Source organism: Pezoporus occidentalis, unplaced genomic scaffold (assembly GCF_034315485.1).
Source record: "Pezoporus occidentalis ecotype Australia unplaced genomic scaffold, CSIRO_AGI_Poc_V1 ctg7, whole genome shotgun sequence".
Taxonomy (NCBI): Eukaryota; Metazoa; Chordata; class Aves; order Psittaciformes; family Psittacidae; genus Pezoporus; species Pezoporus occidentalis.
Window position 1 is genome coordinate 3,212,309 of NW_026916052.1, and position 17,465 is coordinate 3,229,773.

At 36.5% G+C, this 17,465-nt stretch overlaps 1 protein-coding gene across 2 annotated transcripts in view; it reads left to right on the forward strand.

Moving 5' to 3' along the window:
• The window catches only part of THBS2 (thrombospondin 2), a 32,729-nt gene extending 16,512 nt beyond the window's left edge, over positions 1-16,217 (forward strand). For both annotated transcript variants that reach the window (XM_062641983.1, XM_062641982.1), the window contains exons 13-22: positions 101-319; positions 2,610-2,717; positions 4,525-4,684; positions 5,681-5,799; positions 6,350-6,584; positions 9,662-9,889; positions 10,347-10,618; positions 11,546-11,643; positions 13,990-14,129; positions 14,816-16,217. In XM_062641983.1, the coding sequence (XP_062497967.1) occupies positions 101-319; positions 2,610-2,717; positions 4,525-4,684; positions 5,681-5,799; positions 6,350-6,584; positions 9,662-9,889; positions 10,347-10,618; positions 11,546-11,643; positions 13,990-14,129; positions 14,816-14,823 (1,587 nt within the window). In that variant the 3' untranslated portion in view covers positions 14,824-16,217. The remainder of the gene's footprint in view (positions 1-100; positions 320-2,609; positions 2,718-4,524; positions 4,685-5,680; positions 5,800-6,349; positions 6,585-9,661; positions 9,890-10,346; positions 10,619-11,545; positions 11,644-13,989; positions 14,130-14,815) is intronic.
• Positions 16,218-17,465: the final 1,248 nt, after the last annotated feature.

A 17,465-nucleotide genomic window follows, 5' to 3' on the forward strand; every position in this document is an offset into this window, starting at 1 on the left:
CTTTAGGCATCTGAATAACTGTCCTGATTTTTGACAAAGTTGAGGTGCACACAGCTGACTGTGAGTATCATCAAGTTTCAGTGAATATGGTCTCTTACAGGTCTGTGAACCTGAGAATCCATGCAAGGACAAGACGCACAGCTGCCATAAGTCTGCAGAGTGCATTTATCTGGGCCATTTCAGTGATCCTATGTACAAATGTGAATGCAGGACAGGATATGCTGGTGATGGGCGCATCTGTGGTGAGGATTCAGATTTGGATGGCTGGCCTAATAATAACTTGGTCTGTGCTGCTAATGCAACATACCATTGTGTCAAGGTAAGTGAAAAAAGTTGATGAAAATGCTGTGCAATAAACAAATTTTCTCTCCTTTTTCTAAATAGTTGAGTAACGCTTCTCAGCATCAAGCCGGTGGTTGCTTTCATTAAGCTGGCAGGTGAACGTGCTTGGATACTTAAAAAATGAGGAAAGAAATACCAAAATTACTTGAGTTCTAGACCACTCCAGTGGTTTTAAAAAAAACCAAATACAAATCAAGAGAATAGGAAAGTTTGAAAACAGGCTGTTTGAGAGAATCAGGTCACTTGGATGTAATCCTTTTGAACTTGTGAGTCTAGGCTTTATCAGCAGAAGAGTTTCTGGTGGAAATTTGAGCCTCAAATGTTGATCTTCCTCACTGTAGTCGATGTCTGTTCATTGTGGATCCAGACAATTGAGCAATTGCAGTGCATGTATTCTTTTTCAGTTCCTGTCATCAGAATCTGCAACATATTGACTCAAGATGTAAAGCAAAGGATTACTTTCACAAAAAATCAACATGCTTAACCCATTAGAAAAACTGTTTCCAAAGGCTGATTCATGGTTTCTCTAATATACGTGTCATTCTAATAGACACAAGTATTTCATTTAAGGGCTCCCTTTCCAGCCCTTCTAAAAAACCTTAAAAAAGGCAGGTATTTTCAGGTATTTATATTCATTATGAAATACTGAGGTTGAGTAACTCAATTAAAAAGGAAAAAACAATGCTGCTTTCTTCAGCTAATAATGATTGAAAATTAACTTAGTGTCTAATCAAAGCTATATGTATAAAGCAAGTAGATGTAAATAAAAACAAAACCTTATCAATATCTTTTAGTGTGAATTTTATTTTCATTCACATGAAAGTATGATTTTTTCATTAATATTTGTCATACCAACACACAACTTTGTCAATAGGTGAACTAGAGATGCCTATTTTCCACTAGATTTGTGCCTCAAGGTTTGAGTTCCCAGGTGGCAGGTGCGATGTCTAAGTTCTTTCTAGTATCTTAATAACAAATTTCTAGAGTGCACTGGTAGGATCTCTCTTCTCTGTCCTGTTATCTCCTTTTCTTAAGTTTATAGGAACTTGCTGCCCATGATGTCTCTACCTTTCTACTTGATTTGGATGAAACTGGACTCAAATCTATAGAGAATGCAGAAAGAAATACATAAATACAAACATACAAAGTGATTGGGAAAGCTTCAACTAATTTCTTTCACTATTTCAAAATAAGGATTTTTTTGTGTCACTGGCAACCAATGTTGAGTTGGTTGAGTCAGGCTGTTCACAGGTATTTGCTATAAAAGTGCCATAAAAAAAAAAAATTGGAGTTGCATTGGGATTTTGATATTTATCACAAATTTTCTAGTTCTTGTCTACTTGAATTACTTACATTATTAGAAGCACTGAGATTGAAAACATGGCTAGGAATCTTACTATGGTATTAATTTTCTTAAGGTATGTGTTACGGAAAAGGTATTTCTGTATGCAATTGGCAGGTTCAGTTTTGATACAGTAGACACAGAATGTGATGAGTGAGAATAACAGACAAATTCTTAGCCAGTGGTTGAATTGCAATCAATTTTTAGCTGATTCTAGTATTTTTAAATGGAATACATCTTAAAATTTTGATAAACCACTTCACTTCTTTTTTTTTTCAGTGTAACATAAGACTTGCTCATTTAAAATAATTGTTCTTTACAAAGCTGTGATACAAAATGGAGGTTCATTTGCCTTTTGTTTTCAATGCTATGGGAGCATGAGATTGCCAAGGTACTCTTCTGCTGAACAGTATAAAGGCACTTTTTCCAAACCCCTTTCTAACAGTGTGCCCCTGCATTGCTTCATACTACTTTGTTACAGTAACTTTCCATATGAGCAACTATTTCTGAAGATCATCTCCTGGCTTGTGTCTTTATTTTTCTGGCAGCCAAACCTGGTCATTTTATTTGTAATCTTCAAACAAACTTCATGAGTTGTCTATAAAAAGTTGATGTAAGAGTTCATGGGTGTGCATGTGGTGTGCTTGTTCTCTGCTAGATGGTTTCATCTTAAATTTACTGGAAACATTGCTTTGACAGAAGGAGAGGTGGGAAATAGAATGATTTGCAGATGCATTTCACTTACTTTACAATATGAAAGCAGGAAATGAACTACTATCTTTGGCAGCAAACAAACAGGCACTTTAAAAAGTATTTGTGATTGATCTTGTTTTATAGTCTCTGGTGTAACATATCTACTTTTTTGCCCAGGCAAGTCATTCTGACATAATATAAACATAATGCACTGATTATTTCTTTTGGCCAGGATAACTGCCCCCTTCTGCCTAATTCTGGCCAAGAAGACTTTGATAAAGATGGCAAAGGAGATGCCTGTGATGAGGATGATGACAATGATGGTGTTGAAGATGACAAAGTAAGATATGTTTCTGTGTCTTCAGTACACTTGACCTAAACAACTGGCTTTAACAAAAACCGTTACAATAGATGAGAGCTTTATTGTTCAGAACTTCAGCTGAGTTACTCTGCACTGCCTTTCCTGGATGATATCTGGTACATGGTAAAGCTGTGTTTGGTCAAAGGAGAGTAGCACTGTGAGGAGCAAAGCAGCCTGGGGAACCTGGGTGTGAATTATGTTCTCCATATCAGTTCTGGGTTCAGTTGTGTGCATAAAAACAGATTAATGGAAAGTAGCTTTGGCTTCTGTATTTTGCAGTGGGAGGATGATAGGTCCATCATATTTGAAAAGCTGGTAAATACTACATCTGAGGTATGTTGGAAACAAGGGATGATGGGTAATAATAACAGCTGTAAACACAGCCAGCATCAATGGGAAATGACAGGGAGAAAGTACCTAGCCTGGTTCATACTTTACATCTGCCAGCAGAACTGAAATTTGTTTTCCTGTAGAGCCCAAAAGGTAGACAGTCAGTCTAAACTTATTCTCCCTGCACATCCAGCAAAAGGACAGAGGCTCCACCAGAGTGGGATTCACCCTGCCTGTTCTGAACATGTTGAGAATGAGTGAATTGGTTTTAGGAGTTCACTGCACCTCTTTGTTTCCTTCAGAGGAAGCCTAGATGCCCTAGAGCTTCAGATGGTCAAAGTTGGGTTAGGCCTGTGTTCATGTAATGTTTCTGTTTGGAAGATTTCAAAAACAAAAGAATAATTTGATAAAAGAATATGATTTAGTACATAGATTTTAAAAAATTGTAGCCAGAACAATTGTTTTATGAACAATATATTTTTTTAATTGCCACTACATCTTGTCCTCGAGTATATAATTTATTTCTGAGGAATTTAAAATGTGCGAAAAGGCTATTTCCTAGTAAATCATTTTTGCTTTAGCAGAAAAAAAAGAGTTTAAATTTTTTTTCCATATGACTTCTGTTCAGATTCCATGATGCTGATGTAACCCTCACTAAAACTAATTAGGTTTGGTTTTATTGTTCTTTGCTTTCCACACCAAGTACTTCCTTGTGCCTGTGCAAAAGCCCATGTGTAATTTGAGGATGTGTGAAACATAAGAGTTTTTGTTCTGGCAAACTTCCAAATTAGGGAACAAACTAAAACAAAATTTTAAAAATTCCCCTAAAAGGCATGGTCCCAGGGAAAAAATATTCTGAGTCAATGATAGTATTTAAAATTAACTTTGCTTTTTTGAAACATTTTACATCTTACTATCATACACAGTATAACAGAACCCACAAAAAAGTTGATCCTTTTTTAAATTGAAAAATCAAAATATGTGGTTTTAAAAGTAAGAATATTATTGCTAGTTTGTTCCAAAAAAAACCCCTCAGAGTAATAATTATTTTTTTCTCAGAAAATATAAAATGCAGCTGAAATTGGCCTGATTTTGCAACATGTTCTGGTTTTGTCTTTTTTAATAAAATAATGCACATACAAGTAATACACTTTTGTTGAAATATGAATAGATCCAATTTAAAATGCCTATTGCTATCCTAGTGATATATGAACACATTCACGTCATGTACTAAACCAGCTAGTGAATCAGGCTGTCCAGATGGCACCCCATTACCACCAAGATTTTCAGTGAAAGTACAGCTTGTCCATTAAAAAAAAAGTAAATTAATAGTTTGATTTTTGGTTGTTTTTTTTTTTGGCCTCTGTCCAAGCCTAAAAGGAAGAATTATCACTTCGTAGTATGCTCGCATGAGTTGTGATTTATATTCTGAAATCTTCTATTTCTTCTTACTTAGGACAATTGCCCTCTTCTGTTCAACCCTCGTCAGTTTGATTATGACAAGGATGAAGTTGGTGACCGCTGTGATAATTGCCCCTATGTGCACAACCCTGCTCAGATTGACACAGACAATAATGGGGAGGGTGACTCATGTGCTGTGGATATTGATGGAGATGGTATGCTTTCAGTTTTGCAAATTATATGCTGTTCCATGAGTATACTTTGCTTTATGTCCAGTAAGATGGGCTACCTGCTTTTATACATGGAATAAAATTGGGTATAGCAGCTCAAAAAGGCAGAAAAGAAGACCTGAATTTCATCTGTTCTGTGTAGCATAGTTGTCCAGAAAGTCCCTAGATAACTACAATGGATATTATTGAAGAATAATTCACAGCAAGTCTTTTATCAGTGTAACCCTAAGAAAAAAATATTTGTCTGTGTTCCAAAGTAATCAGTGTCTAATATAACATTTCTGTTGACTTCTTTTTTCCTTTTTAGGGAGGTAAAATAGCATCAGAACATCCAGGCATTTAAGACAATGCCTGTAGGAAATCAATCCTCTTTGCTATAAGTGTAAAGCAAAGCCCACAGTAATCCAAATACACATTTTTGTGTGTCTTAAAATAATACTAAAGGTGCTTATTTCATCTACCAGTGCATGCCTATATAACTCAGATTTGATCAGATTTATGGAGGGGAGGAAAGCACTTAAATGTCTCTCAAAAAATTGTGAGAATAAGGAAGTACTAGAAGCTGAAGGAATCCAGTTTTGGATTTCCTTCAGTAACAGTTTAAACTTCTGGATGCTTATTTGACTTGAACTTCTGAACATTTTGAAGTCCTCTCATCCCTGCGATCTTCAGGTTCTTAGTAATACTTAGAGATAGATCTGAATTTGAAGAAAATTTGAAGTGTAATCATATGCTATTGGCTGTAAAAAATTATACAAACATCCAGGGGCCATATAATATAGGAAAGGGTTCTTTTATCCTTTCCAGAGAGATATGCCAGTATGTTGCAGTAGTCAGAAAACTTGTGAACCCCTTAAGAACCTTCCTTCTTTACTAGTGACTCCTACAGTTGTGTGTGTGGCTGGCTGTGCTGGATGCTATATCATTCTGATTTTTTCTGATCTTTTCAATCTTTTTTCCTTTTTTTTTTTTCCTTCATAGACATTTTTAATGAACGAGATAATTGTCCTTACGTCTATAACACAGACCAGAGTGATACAGATGGTGATGGAGTTGGTGATCAGTGTGATAATTGTCCCTTGATGCATAATCCAGACCAGGTAAATGTTAGAGATCATTTCCTTAATGGTAATATCAGAACAAGGGTAGAGAAAAGAACATGAAAATTGTTATCAGTCCCTGTTTACTGTAGAGCTGAAGAAGAGGACCTGTATTGCTAATATTCACATCTCAGGTTGTCAGATCTCTTTGCAGCAGATTGTTCTGGGTTCAGCAGTAGCAGTAGTAGATGAAATGGAAGTAAGAGTGATGATGTCTTTCAATTCATCTTTAAGCCTTTGGTGAACTGCTTTGTTGTCCCATGGCAAGTGATTACAGCCTCAGGGCTATATTTGATATGTCTGAGTTTGCTGGTCGATGTGCAGATAAGTAATGTTAAGTGTACAGAAGCAATAAGAAAATGTGCTGCCCAGACTGACACTCCCCTGTGATCTTTAGAATGAGAACAATGAAGATGATTGTGGCCAAAGACTTGCCCTGGAAATGTCTTTGGGACCAGATCTTGTGCACTGATGGCAGGATAAGTGGCCATACTAGTTTGAAAATGTTTAGTAACCCTAATAAATTTACTCTTCAAATTTTTTTGGGTAGACTGATGCAGATAATGACCTTGTTGGTGACCAGTGTGACAACAATGAGGACATAGATGAAGATGGCCACCAGAACAACCAGGATAACTGCCCTTACATCCCCAATGCAAACCAGGCTGACCATGATAAAGATGGTAAAGGAGATGCCTGTGATCCTGATGATGATAATGATGGTGTCCCAGATGACAGGGACAATTGTCGTCTTAGATACAACCCTGAGCAGGAGGATTCTGATGGTAAGAACAATAGCATATTTATTTAATTTAGTTCTTAGTATCTGATGATCTTGGATTATTAATATATGATAAAGAGAGAGACTTCAGCTCAAACCATGCTGGTTTTGACATTTGAGACACTATCGACTTCAGTGGAACAGAACTGTCCAGTTTGGTCCAGGGTCAGAGCAGTAGAACAGAAGAACATCTTTAACAAATACAAAAAGAAAAAAAAACATTTTTTTTGTATACTTATGATATTCACTTTGAATTGAAATATTAAAAATCTGGGAAAATATTTCAAATAGGAGTTTTAAAAAGTTAAAAATTAGCTGTTTTTCTTTCCAAACATTATATTCTGAAAATCAGAATAAGAAAAGAATATGGTTTACTGCTCTGCTTTATTTTGAAAACCAGACTATTTCACCAGGTTTTTTAGGTCTAAGCTTCTTTTTAATTTTTAACTGTTTTGGTAAAAAAAAAAAACAAACAACAGCAACAACAAAAAAAAGAGTTTCTGTGAGCAGCTTTTCTCAAATTTGCTTTATAGTAGCCTTAAATATGTCTCAATGATGTACATGTCTGCTTTTAAAATAGTCATATCACAGTTCAAAAAATGGATATACAATTGTTCTTTTCTCCAATTCTGTGGTAAAATGTTGCTGGTTACTCTCAAACAGCCTTTCTCTGTGCTTGGCGGTATTTCAGTAATGAAATAGTGATGACAGTTTCATAATCATAAATGTCATTTAGAAAACATTTATGATCTATTGAAAACCACCATAATATGTCTACAAGTAATGGCCCTTGTAGTAAATACAGGTGAGCAATTTCTGTTCTGAGTTATACAGCTTGCTGGAGTCATTCCATGGTGAGATTGGAAGAAGAATTTGGTACCTACACAATACGGTTTTAGGTACCTTTAGAAAGATAAAATTCTGAGCACTGACTCTTTTCCCTCTGGCAGTAGGAAGTTTGTAGTCAGTAGTAGCTTTTAAATTACTTAACCCTTCAGTCCAATTATATATTTGGAATATAGTTGTACTTGCCAGTCTCTGGAATCACCCCTTAATTTCAGAAGTATTTCAGAATAAAGGTGCCCCCAAACTGGGATAGCTTGTTGTAGTCATCTGTCATCTGGGTCTTGAGGGAGGCTGCATTTAAGTATGGAGTAAGGATCACAAAAAGCGTAAATATAAACAGTTTAGCCAGCTCATCACTGTCATTAGTGGTAGGTCCAACAGAAGTCTTGGAAAAGCAATAAATAAAGCCAAAAGATGCTCCCATGCTCTGAAGATGTGAGCTATAGCATATGAAGATGAGGCCCTGGAGAGAGCTCTTGGACATGGCTGGGTAAACAAACACTTTCTAACTTTCCTTGACATGGAGTCAATGTAGTCAGCAGCAGCTCAGTACCAAATGAACATCAGCAGGACTTTTCAGCGAATAATTAGATTCTCCTGTGACTCAAGAATTACCTCTTTCATATTGGCAAAGCGAATAAAATTGGAAATTCATTCTCTTTTCTCCAATAAGTACTAAGACAAACAGGTGCAGGAGCACACAGCTGGTCAGGATTGGAAGTTCTCCATGGCTGATTGCCAGAGTGGAAAATGGGACCATTTTACCATGTATCTGAACTGCAGAGTGTCTTTGAGATACTAGATGCTTCATCTTTTCCTGACTTTTTTGTGTTGGTTTTTTTTTGGCTGTTGCCTAAAGCTCATTCTGCTGCTTTCTCTGTGAAAGCTTTATACTTGGACAATGCTGTGCTGGTTAGGCTTAATTATGTAGCTTTCCATTTGTCTGTGAAGCATCTAGCAGCAGGTCAGTATTGAATGAGCTGGATCATTGCTATTTCCTATTGTGTTAATTCCCATGTTCTTAGAGCAGTCACAAATACCTTAAAAGCAGCTGCACAGCTGCATGAGGATAGAAACAAATTAGCTGACAGTTCTGGTTCTATGTTAGTACCCAGTGTAATATCCAGTGGTTTCTGTTGTAAAAGTTGGAGCCATTTGCAAATTTGTTTCTGTACTTGTCTAGCCAAGATTTTCTGCTATATTTTCAAGTGTTTGTATTGTTATATGCCACTGAATAATAGTGGCATTGGCAATGAGTTTTTTTTTTAGATGCCTTCTTTCCACACCTACTATTCAAGGCAAGGCATCTCTCCAATATTATTGGTAAATTAAGAAAGGAAATAATTTTTTGTCTTTTTTTAAAAATACTGAGTATAGTAAAAGTACTGGGCAGAAGCACAACTGTAGCTGAACTCTATGGATGTATTTTTAGGTTCTCTAAAAACTTATGCAATTCATGTAACAAAACTTAGTATTTCCGTTTCTCCAAGGCTAGTCCTATTGGATACAGTGCTTCTTTATTTTTTCTTACATTTTTCTGAAGCACCACGTTTTCTTTAAGACAAGTTGCTCTACCCACGAGTAGAGGACTAAGAGTGTCTTTCAAAATACTACAAAATATTGCAGTATTTTACTGCAATACTGTCTCCACTTTCTTTTGACATCTGGGTGACACTTCTGCAGTCTGAAGCACCTTAGATGGAACAAATCTTGAGACAGAGATAAAAGTCTGAAAATATTTAGTATCTTCAATAGTGTATACAGATTTAGCAATGTGCAGGAAGATTAAGTTTTTAATGCTATTGTTTGAATTCATTTACACTGCACATATTACTGTGGCATTGTATCCACATCTGGGACAAATCAAACTGAAAATGTAATACAAGAATTAGTGAATTACATAGACATAGTAAACTTCCAACTTTTCCCACCCTGATTCCAAAGCAGCATGTGGTCTGGGGCCAGATTGATCATTGTCATAAACCACTGACAGGACAGTTTATTGACGATTTTGGCCCTGATCTAAGTTGATGATTTCTTCCAGTCATTACCAGCAACATATCAAATTGACTTTTAGAGAATGAAGTTTTCTTTGGAGTCATTTGGAGTGTTCTTTGAGAAACAAGAGAATAACATACTTATGTTTATCATAAATTTCTTCCATCATTGGGAGAGCTCCTAGGAAGGCTGGATAAATTGTTAACGATTGCATCTGTTTATTCACATTGCTTATAGGTGATGGCAGAGGTGATATTTGCAAAGATGACTTTGACAATGACAATGTCCCAGATATTTATGATGTTTGCCCTGAAAACAATGCCATAAGTGAGACTGATTTCAGAAAGTTCCAGATGGTCCCACTGGACCCCAAGGGAACAGCTCAGATTGATCCCAACTGGGTTATTCGCCACCAAGGCAAGGAACTGGTACAGACTGCCAACTCTGATCCTGGAATAGCTGTAGGTGAGTATCTGAAGTCAGGTGTTGTCTTCAGAAAATGAACCAGTGATCTGGTGATAAGGAAAGGAAAAAGTAAAAAGCTAGATAAACACACCTTTTTGGTGCTGCAAGCAAGTATGGGAACAATGTATATGCCCAAATGAAAACCAGGTCAATGCTGTTTGCCTTTGACTATTTATCTGATTACTGACTGTAACACACATAAAATACCCAGTTGAAGAACTTGATATAAGTATAGTGCCTGCTGTCTTCAATGTCCCTTGTAAACAACTTATTTCCCTCCAGAAGCCTCCATGTAATAGGTAGGCAAGTGTAATTACTTCCTCTCCTACAGGTAAGAAAACTCAAAAGGATAGTTTATGACTTCTAGCAAAACTCAGGATAGACCTGGCACTCTTTGGTGTGGGTGGCTGGGCTCAGCATGGTAACTCAGTGGTTTGTCGCTTTTGTCTTCTCCCAGGCTATGATGAGTTCAGCTCTGTTGACTTCAGTGGGACATTCTATGTTAACACAGATCGTGATGATGATTATGCTGGCTTTGTGTTTGGCTACCAGTCCAGCAGTCGGTTTTATGTTCTGATGTGGAAGCAGGTCACTCAAACCTACTGGGAGGACAAACCCACCAGGGCTTATGGCTATTCTGGTGTGTCACTCAAAGTAGTAAATTCAACAACTGGTGCTGGTGAGCACTTGAGAAATGCCCTCTGGCACACAGGAAACACACCTGGACAGGTGAGAGATTTAAAACTTCAGGCCAACAGTGCATGACAACTATTTTAAGAATAAGGGAGGTGTCTCAAAGAATTTCTTTTCCCACCTCAATTTTTGTAGACGTTTATCAGCTTTTCTTCAATTCCCACATTACTAGTGTCAATAATATTTGCATTGTGTTTCAAAGAAAACATTACAAGTATAAAAAACTATAAGTGGAAAAAATTACAAAAGGGAAAATGTGATGTGGTCCAAAGAAAGGAGTGAGAGGTCTCAGTTATCCACAAATCCTTTGTGAACTCTGTATTGGCACTTGCTTCTTTGGCGTTCCAACTTGTTTCGATTATACGTGGAGTTCAGTAGCCAGTGACAGCCAAAGAGAAAATAAATGAAAACAGTGAGGAAAAACTGGTGCTGCTCCAAATAGGGCCCAGCCGTGGAAGAAATTCATGCCTTTTGGAAATTAGTGGAGTTTTGTGTGTAGATGGGAACTTAGAACTTAGGGGCTCCTTGCAGGAAGAGGACCCTGACTGAGTGGAAGCAATTTCAAGGAGCAGACCACAGGCAGTAACATCTGTGCAAGCTGCAATCCCTCTTCTTTGGTGGAGTCTCTCATACAAATAGGAAAGTTAACACTGACTCTGGCAGCATGGGTGTGTATGTGCAAACAAGGGCAGGACTTCCTAAGGGAAGTCAGGTTTGATGCTGTAATGGTCTTCAGTGACTTCAGCTATGAAACTACAGATGAGTAACTGATCAATAATTTAAGATGTAAATATTCATTACTCTGCCCCTATAAGAGAGGTTTGGGGATCATACCATTGAATATTAAACACTATTTTCAGTTTCATGCTTTGCAGCAGATGAGCTTTGGCTGCAAGTACAGTTTCTATAGTGATGTACTGGAGCACAGTCTGTTCTAATAAGCCATTTGTATTCCTGCTGTAGGTGCGTACATTGTGGCATGATCCCAAGAACATTGGCTGGAAAGATTATACTGCTTACCGGTGGCATTTGATTCATAGACCTAAAACAGGATTAATAAAGTAAGAAATGTTTCTGCACCTCTGTTTTCTAGTAGCAAAACTTTTGTCTCTCTTGGTATAAGAGCTATGCTATCAGTTTCTTTGTCAGTTCTGATAATGATAATACTTGTGTGACAGTTTGTTATAGTATTTTGGGGGCATTTTGTTACCCTTAGAATAAGTTATTTTTCTTTTCAGCTGTTTTCAATTTAGTCTGGATGGTTCAGTATGTACATCAGATAAATATTATTGAATTAAAGAAAGCAAGAAATTTCTGGGAAAAAAAGAAAAAAAAAGCTTTTCTGTAAAGGAACCAAAAATTCCAGAGCAAAACTAAAGCAAGATTAGAACACAAGATTCCTCCGCAGCCTCTGGAATTTGAATGAATGAAATTAATCAGAACCATCAGAATTGCCACAGGGAAGTAGGCCAATGGCTTGTCTACTTCAGCATCCTGTCTCCTATAGTGGCTTATATGGAATGCTGCAGAAGTAGCCATGTGCACATCTGTAATGCACACAGCAAGGTGCTATGGCATATGACTTTCCTTAGAGCCCAGCTGCTTATCTAATATTCCAAAGAATGAGCATTAACTGTCCCTGTCAATTTTATCTTCTACTAACTACAGGACCTATAAAGGGTGTTTTCCATGTGGCAGAGTATGAACTTACCTCTTAAGGTCTTGTTTGTGCTTATAGCAGTTATTTGTTTTGCTGTAAGAGAGAAAGGGTAAACAAATCTGGATGCACTAAGTTGCTAAAAGTTACCTGTTTCTTGGAAAGAAAATAATTTCTTTATGCGTGAAAGTATTGCAGTGCAAAGCATTGACTGATACAGGTCAAAAGGAAAGTTGAGTTTTTCATTCATGTTGCTGTTATCTGTATCCTCATTTGCAGAATCTTCTTAGTGTCAGACAAAGCATGTTTCAACTGGTAACCCATTAAATTATTCTAGCATGACAAAGTCTATGATCCAGGGCATTAAATTCCTTAATTCTTTAGGGTGGTTTTATAGATAATAAAATCAATCATTTCACTAATATAGTCATGAAACCATTTTATTTGTACAAAAGTAGCAATTTCTTATTAACATGTTTTGAGCTACATGTTCTTGGTTTGATTTTTTTTTTTCTTTTGGTGGGATAAAAGATTTATTAAACTCTTTCCATATGTTTTGGGGTTTTGAAATATCGAGGATTACATTAAATAGGGTTACTTGAACATGAAAACCTGTCATTCTTTTTGCTGTTCTTTTTACAGGCCATTAAATACGGATTTCAGGATGCAGTTTCATACTTCTCTTTGGGGACTTTTCAGAAAATAAGACACTTTAGGATATAGCAAGTGCTGTATATGAATTCCATCCTAAGCAGAAATCTCCCTAATCCTTGTTTTACAGGAATTTGCTCAAGTGTTTTAGTCTTCCTATGAAGCCACGTATTTCTGCTTTGTATAACTAATGTATTAATTGAAGCAGGACCATGATCCCTTCCTCTAGAGACTTCTTTAACTAACAGACTATGGAGTCTTTTCTTATTTGACCCTAAAGCTATTTTAAGAGACTGAGAGCCTAAGAACTTTGACTATCTCAAGGTCTCCCATGAGAACTGGAGAATCCAGGCTTAAGGAACTGCAGTCTGTCTGATAGAGAAGGAAAATGAAGAAATGTCTTTGTCTTTTGGCTTCAAGTTAGGTGCCCAAAACACTGCAAGAAACAGTCAACTCTTCCCCCTAAAACAACAAAAACCCAAACCAGCCCACCAAAACCTCTACAGACACCCCCCCCCACGTTCTCTTTCTTTTCCAGTTTATTATTAGTCTAGTCATTTGTGTCCAAACCCTTCCAGCTATCATTAAGCTCTTAAAATGTCTGAAATTGAGATTCAGCATATCTCCAATTAATGTTTAGTTTTACTCAAGGGATGGTTCTTACAATTTTAGATGTTGGCCCTTGCACCTAAAGATAAATAAATCAGCCATTCAGACAGCTGTAAAGATGACTTTGCTAAGTGATGTGGCAAGGTCTTGTGCTAACCTCTGTGTTCACAGGGACAAGGGCTTATCAATGAATGCTAGCACATGACATAGTTCATTCCAGGAGACATGACTTCTAAATAAAGAATTGGGAAATCTTTTGCAGATGGTGTGCATGAAATTACTTATGGAACAGCTCCACTGCTTCTGATTAATGTGTTGTGGCTGCCAGCCAGGTGGGCGTGAGATAGAGATGAGAAGTGATTCTTACAATGCAATTGGGTTTTCTGGTGCCTTGTTAAAATTAATTCTGTTCTAGTTCTTGGGAACTGTCAGCAACACTGAACACTGTATTATTCTTCTTGTCTAATTTAAATTATGTTGTTCTTTACAGAGTTTTAGTGTATGAAGGGAAACAAGTCATGGTGGATTCTGGACCAATCTATGATACAACATTTGCTGGTGGACGATTAGGTCTTTTTGTCTTCTCTCAAGAGATGGTCTATTTCTCTGACCTCAAATATGAATGCAGAGGTTAGTTACAGAAAATGTCTGGAAAATGCTGAAGACTTTGATAACCTGTGGAGCAGAGTGAAATATGGAAACTAAAAGTATCCTGTAGTTACTGAAAGCAATATGTAATATCATAACATGGAGTAAACCTTGATTTATTGAAATACCATGAATGCCCTTTGCCCATATAGTAATCTCAATTTAAATAACAAAAATCAGATGTTTTAATGCTACCCACCTGGAAAAAATGAGATTGAAATCTCTAAGCAAGATACGTTCTTAGAATTCTCTGTATACATTCGCTTTCCTTTTGTAGGCTATTTCAGTGTGTCCTGCGGGCAGAGCTACTTCTGGATCATCCCTCATTCAAGAGGCATGAAGGGGAAAGCAGATATTTTTTAATGAGCATGTCTATCTATAGTGCCTTGTCTGAAATGTTTTGAAATATGAAAATGCTTTCCCAGGGTTTCTTCTATGTTATTTTTATATACATTTAGATATGTAGGTGCACATACACATACGTGTATGTCTTGCTACACAGGCAGATACCTATTTTTATGTAAGTGCCCTCACATTTGTAGGAAATGCAGAATAGGAAAAACATTGTGTGGATCTTTGTTGTACCATGATGGAGCTCTTTTCTTGTGTTTGACTATCTAACCAAATAAAGCAATCACAATTAATACCTTTTTTCCCATTTCTTTCAGATGCTTGAGCAATGGTTGCTGCATTACCAGCAAAGTACTGTAAATGCTATGCAACCTAGACACCTCAGTACATCCTGGTACTCCCAGTTTCTATTTTTGTGTACCTCCTGTCCTCTGTCCTCGTGCTCCACTCACCAAGTACCTCCCTGCTGCCAGGAGTGCCTCAGCCATCCCTTCACCCAAGTGCCTTCTCACAGCCAGGATTAATGAAACCTAAATGTGAGCATCTGACCCACCACTGAAGCAGTAGCAGATTGATACATTAGAAAACTTCTGTAGAGTGAAAACATGGGGTTTTATTTGTCTTTTTTCAAGGAATGACGTTTACATATAAAAATGTAATTACTTAATGTATTTATATATATGGAGAAAAAGAGGGGGTGATGATTATCAGTCATTAAGTGAGGAAAAATGTGTTTGAATAAGTTTTTAGGTGTATGATTGACACTTCCTTGTTCTGATCAGGACTGGACTTCAATAACACGAGGCTTCTGGGTCTAACTTTAGCAAAGTGATGGAGGGCTACACCAACGGTGTCTATAATAACAGTGAAAATGCCTTTGAGTAATAAAGATCAACTATGAACACTTCTCGATCCAAAAAGATGTTCTTTAGCTGATGAAGATGCTTTTACACCTATTAAAATTACAGTTGGTAGAAATGCCAGATTTGAAACTTAAAGCCTAGTAGGAGCTTAATTCAGGCCAAACACAATCTAGAAACTCCCATGTGAAAGGGAAGAATGAGTCATGTAAGCATGCAAAGCCATCACTATTGTCTGACTTTCAAAAATTTATTTCCAATTGTTCTGTTTCCATCATATTTTGCATTCCCTTGTAATAAAGAATATGCAGTGACCATGTGGAGCAAAATGAAACTGAACCACTTTCCCCACCTCTGCTGCAAAAAGCACTTTGAGATCCTGAATTGTAATGTGGGTTTTTGAAAAGGTGGCAAGGCCACTATTAATTAATTTGGTAATGTATGAATCTAAGGTTCCACTTATAAATATTTTGTTAGTATTTATTAAGATTATCACACAGAGCTATCTTCTCTGATAATTTATTTTAAAGCATGTCATATAATGCATCAGTAATACATACACAAATAATATTTTAAAGCTGTTTGTAAAAGCATATCACAATATGTAGATTTTGTCAAAGCATGGTATACACTTAAGCATAGTTTCATGGGTTATGTTCATGTATACTTTAAAGTTGAATAATAATAAGGAATTTATAAATGGAACCTTAATATATATATCCAGTTACCCTAATTTTAATATTTTGTATTGATACCTATGTCTGCTGTATATAGAACTTCTTAAATAATGCTGAAGGGATACCAGTGTTTATTCTAAACAGATACAACAGTTACTCAGATATACAATAGTATAAACATGCTTAACTTTCTTTGTTTTGTTTAAGTTGTATGAGCTTTCTTCACAAAAAGAACACACACTGGTGTAATTTTATTCATAGATGGGTTAACTAATGGAATAATACAGTACCTCTGCAACCTTGTAGGGCAAAGTGAGCTAAATTTTCTCCCTTGAAATAGATCTTGTTGCTATATTCATTAGAAAGGAATCCACGGTTACTGGCTTTATTGCACATTTTATAGTGTTCATATTATCAAATCTTTTTTTTTGGGGGGGGGGCAGGATTTATTTCAAACTTTTTTTTTTCCTGTTTTTTGTTTGCTTTTGTTTGTTGTTTTTTGTGGGTTTTTTTGCCCCTTTTTTAAGGTTTTTAAACATTTCAGTTTCTTTCTTTTGGTGTTTCAAGTTGTGTACCTATGTCCCAAGCAGAAGGGAGGGTGATTTCACTAAATGTAGTGATTGTAATGGCTGTGTAGGGTTTTTTTGTTTTGTCAGAGACAGACATCAATGTGGTGAGGAAGATGTTAATATTTGGACTGTATCATAATTTTCCTATTCTATGTAAATTATTTATGATGTTTTTTAAATTTTTTTTCATTTTTCTTTTCCTTGCAAGTGTGTGTGAGAGAGTGAGATCAATGAAATTTCATTTGTTTTGCCAAAGATTGTAAATAATTATTTATTTGTTCACATGGACGGAACTTTATCATTTAACGTCCTGATTCATTTAGTCAGATCCTCATTTATATATATATTAAGAAATTAATGATAGGAAATAAACTGTAAAAAGGTTTTATATAAAAAACTCTCTTTACCTTTTTTATAGTTAAAATGTTTCTTTAAAGAAAATATTCCATTCCCCAAAGCCCTCAGTTAAATAATCCTCCTGCCTTGCTATAAACGTTTGTTTCAAGCAAACCAGCAAATCTGTTGCTTGGTTACAAATCACTAGCTTCTAAGGTTGTAAACAGCAGATTTCCAGCTCACTCTGACAAGAAATCGTTCCCAATGAAGTCTTTATCTGGCAGACTATCCCAGGTTTTATTTATAACGTTGCAACTGAGAAGCAGGAACTGGTCCTGCTTCTCTGAATTGTGTCTTGGCTGATGTGTTTCAACAAATCCATGACCCTTCTCTGTAACTGCTTCTGCCATGAGTCCCATCCCAGTCTGTGATTTGTTGCTGTGAGTGAGGATTGCCTTCCTGCTGGAGAATTTCAGGAACCAGTGAATCGTCACTAACCAAATAAAATGAAAAATTGTTACCATA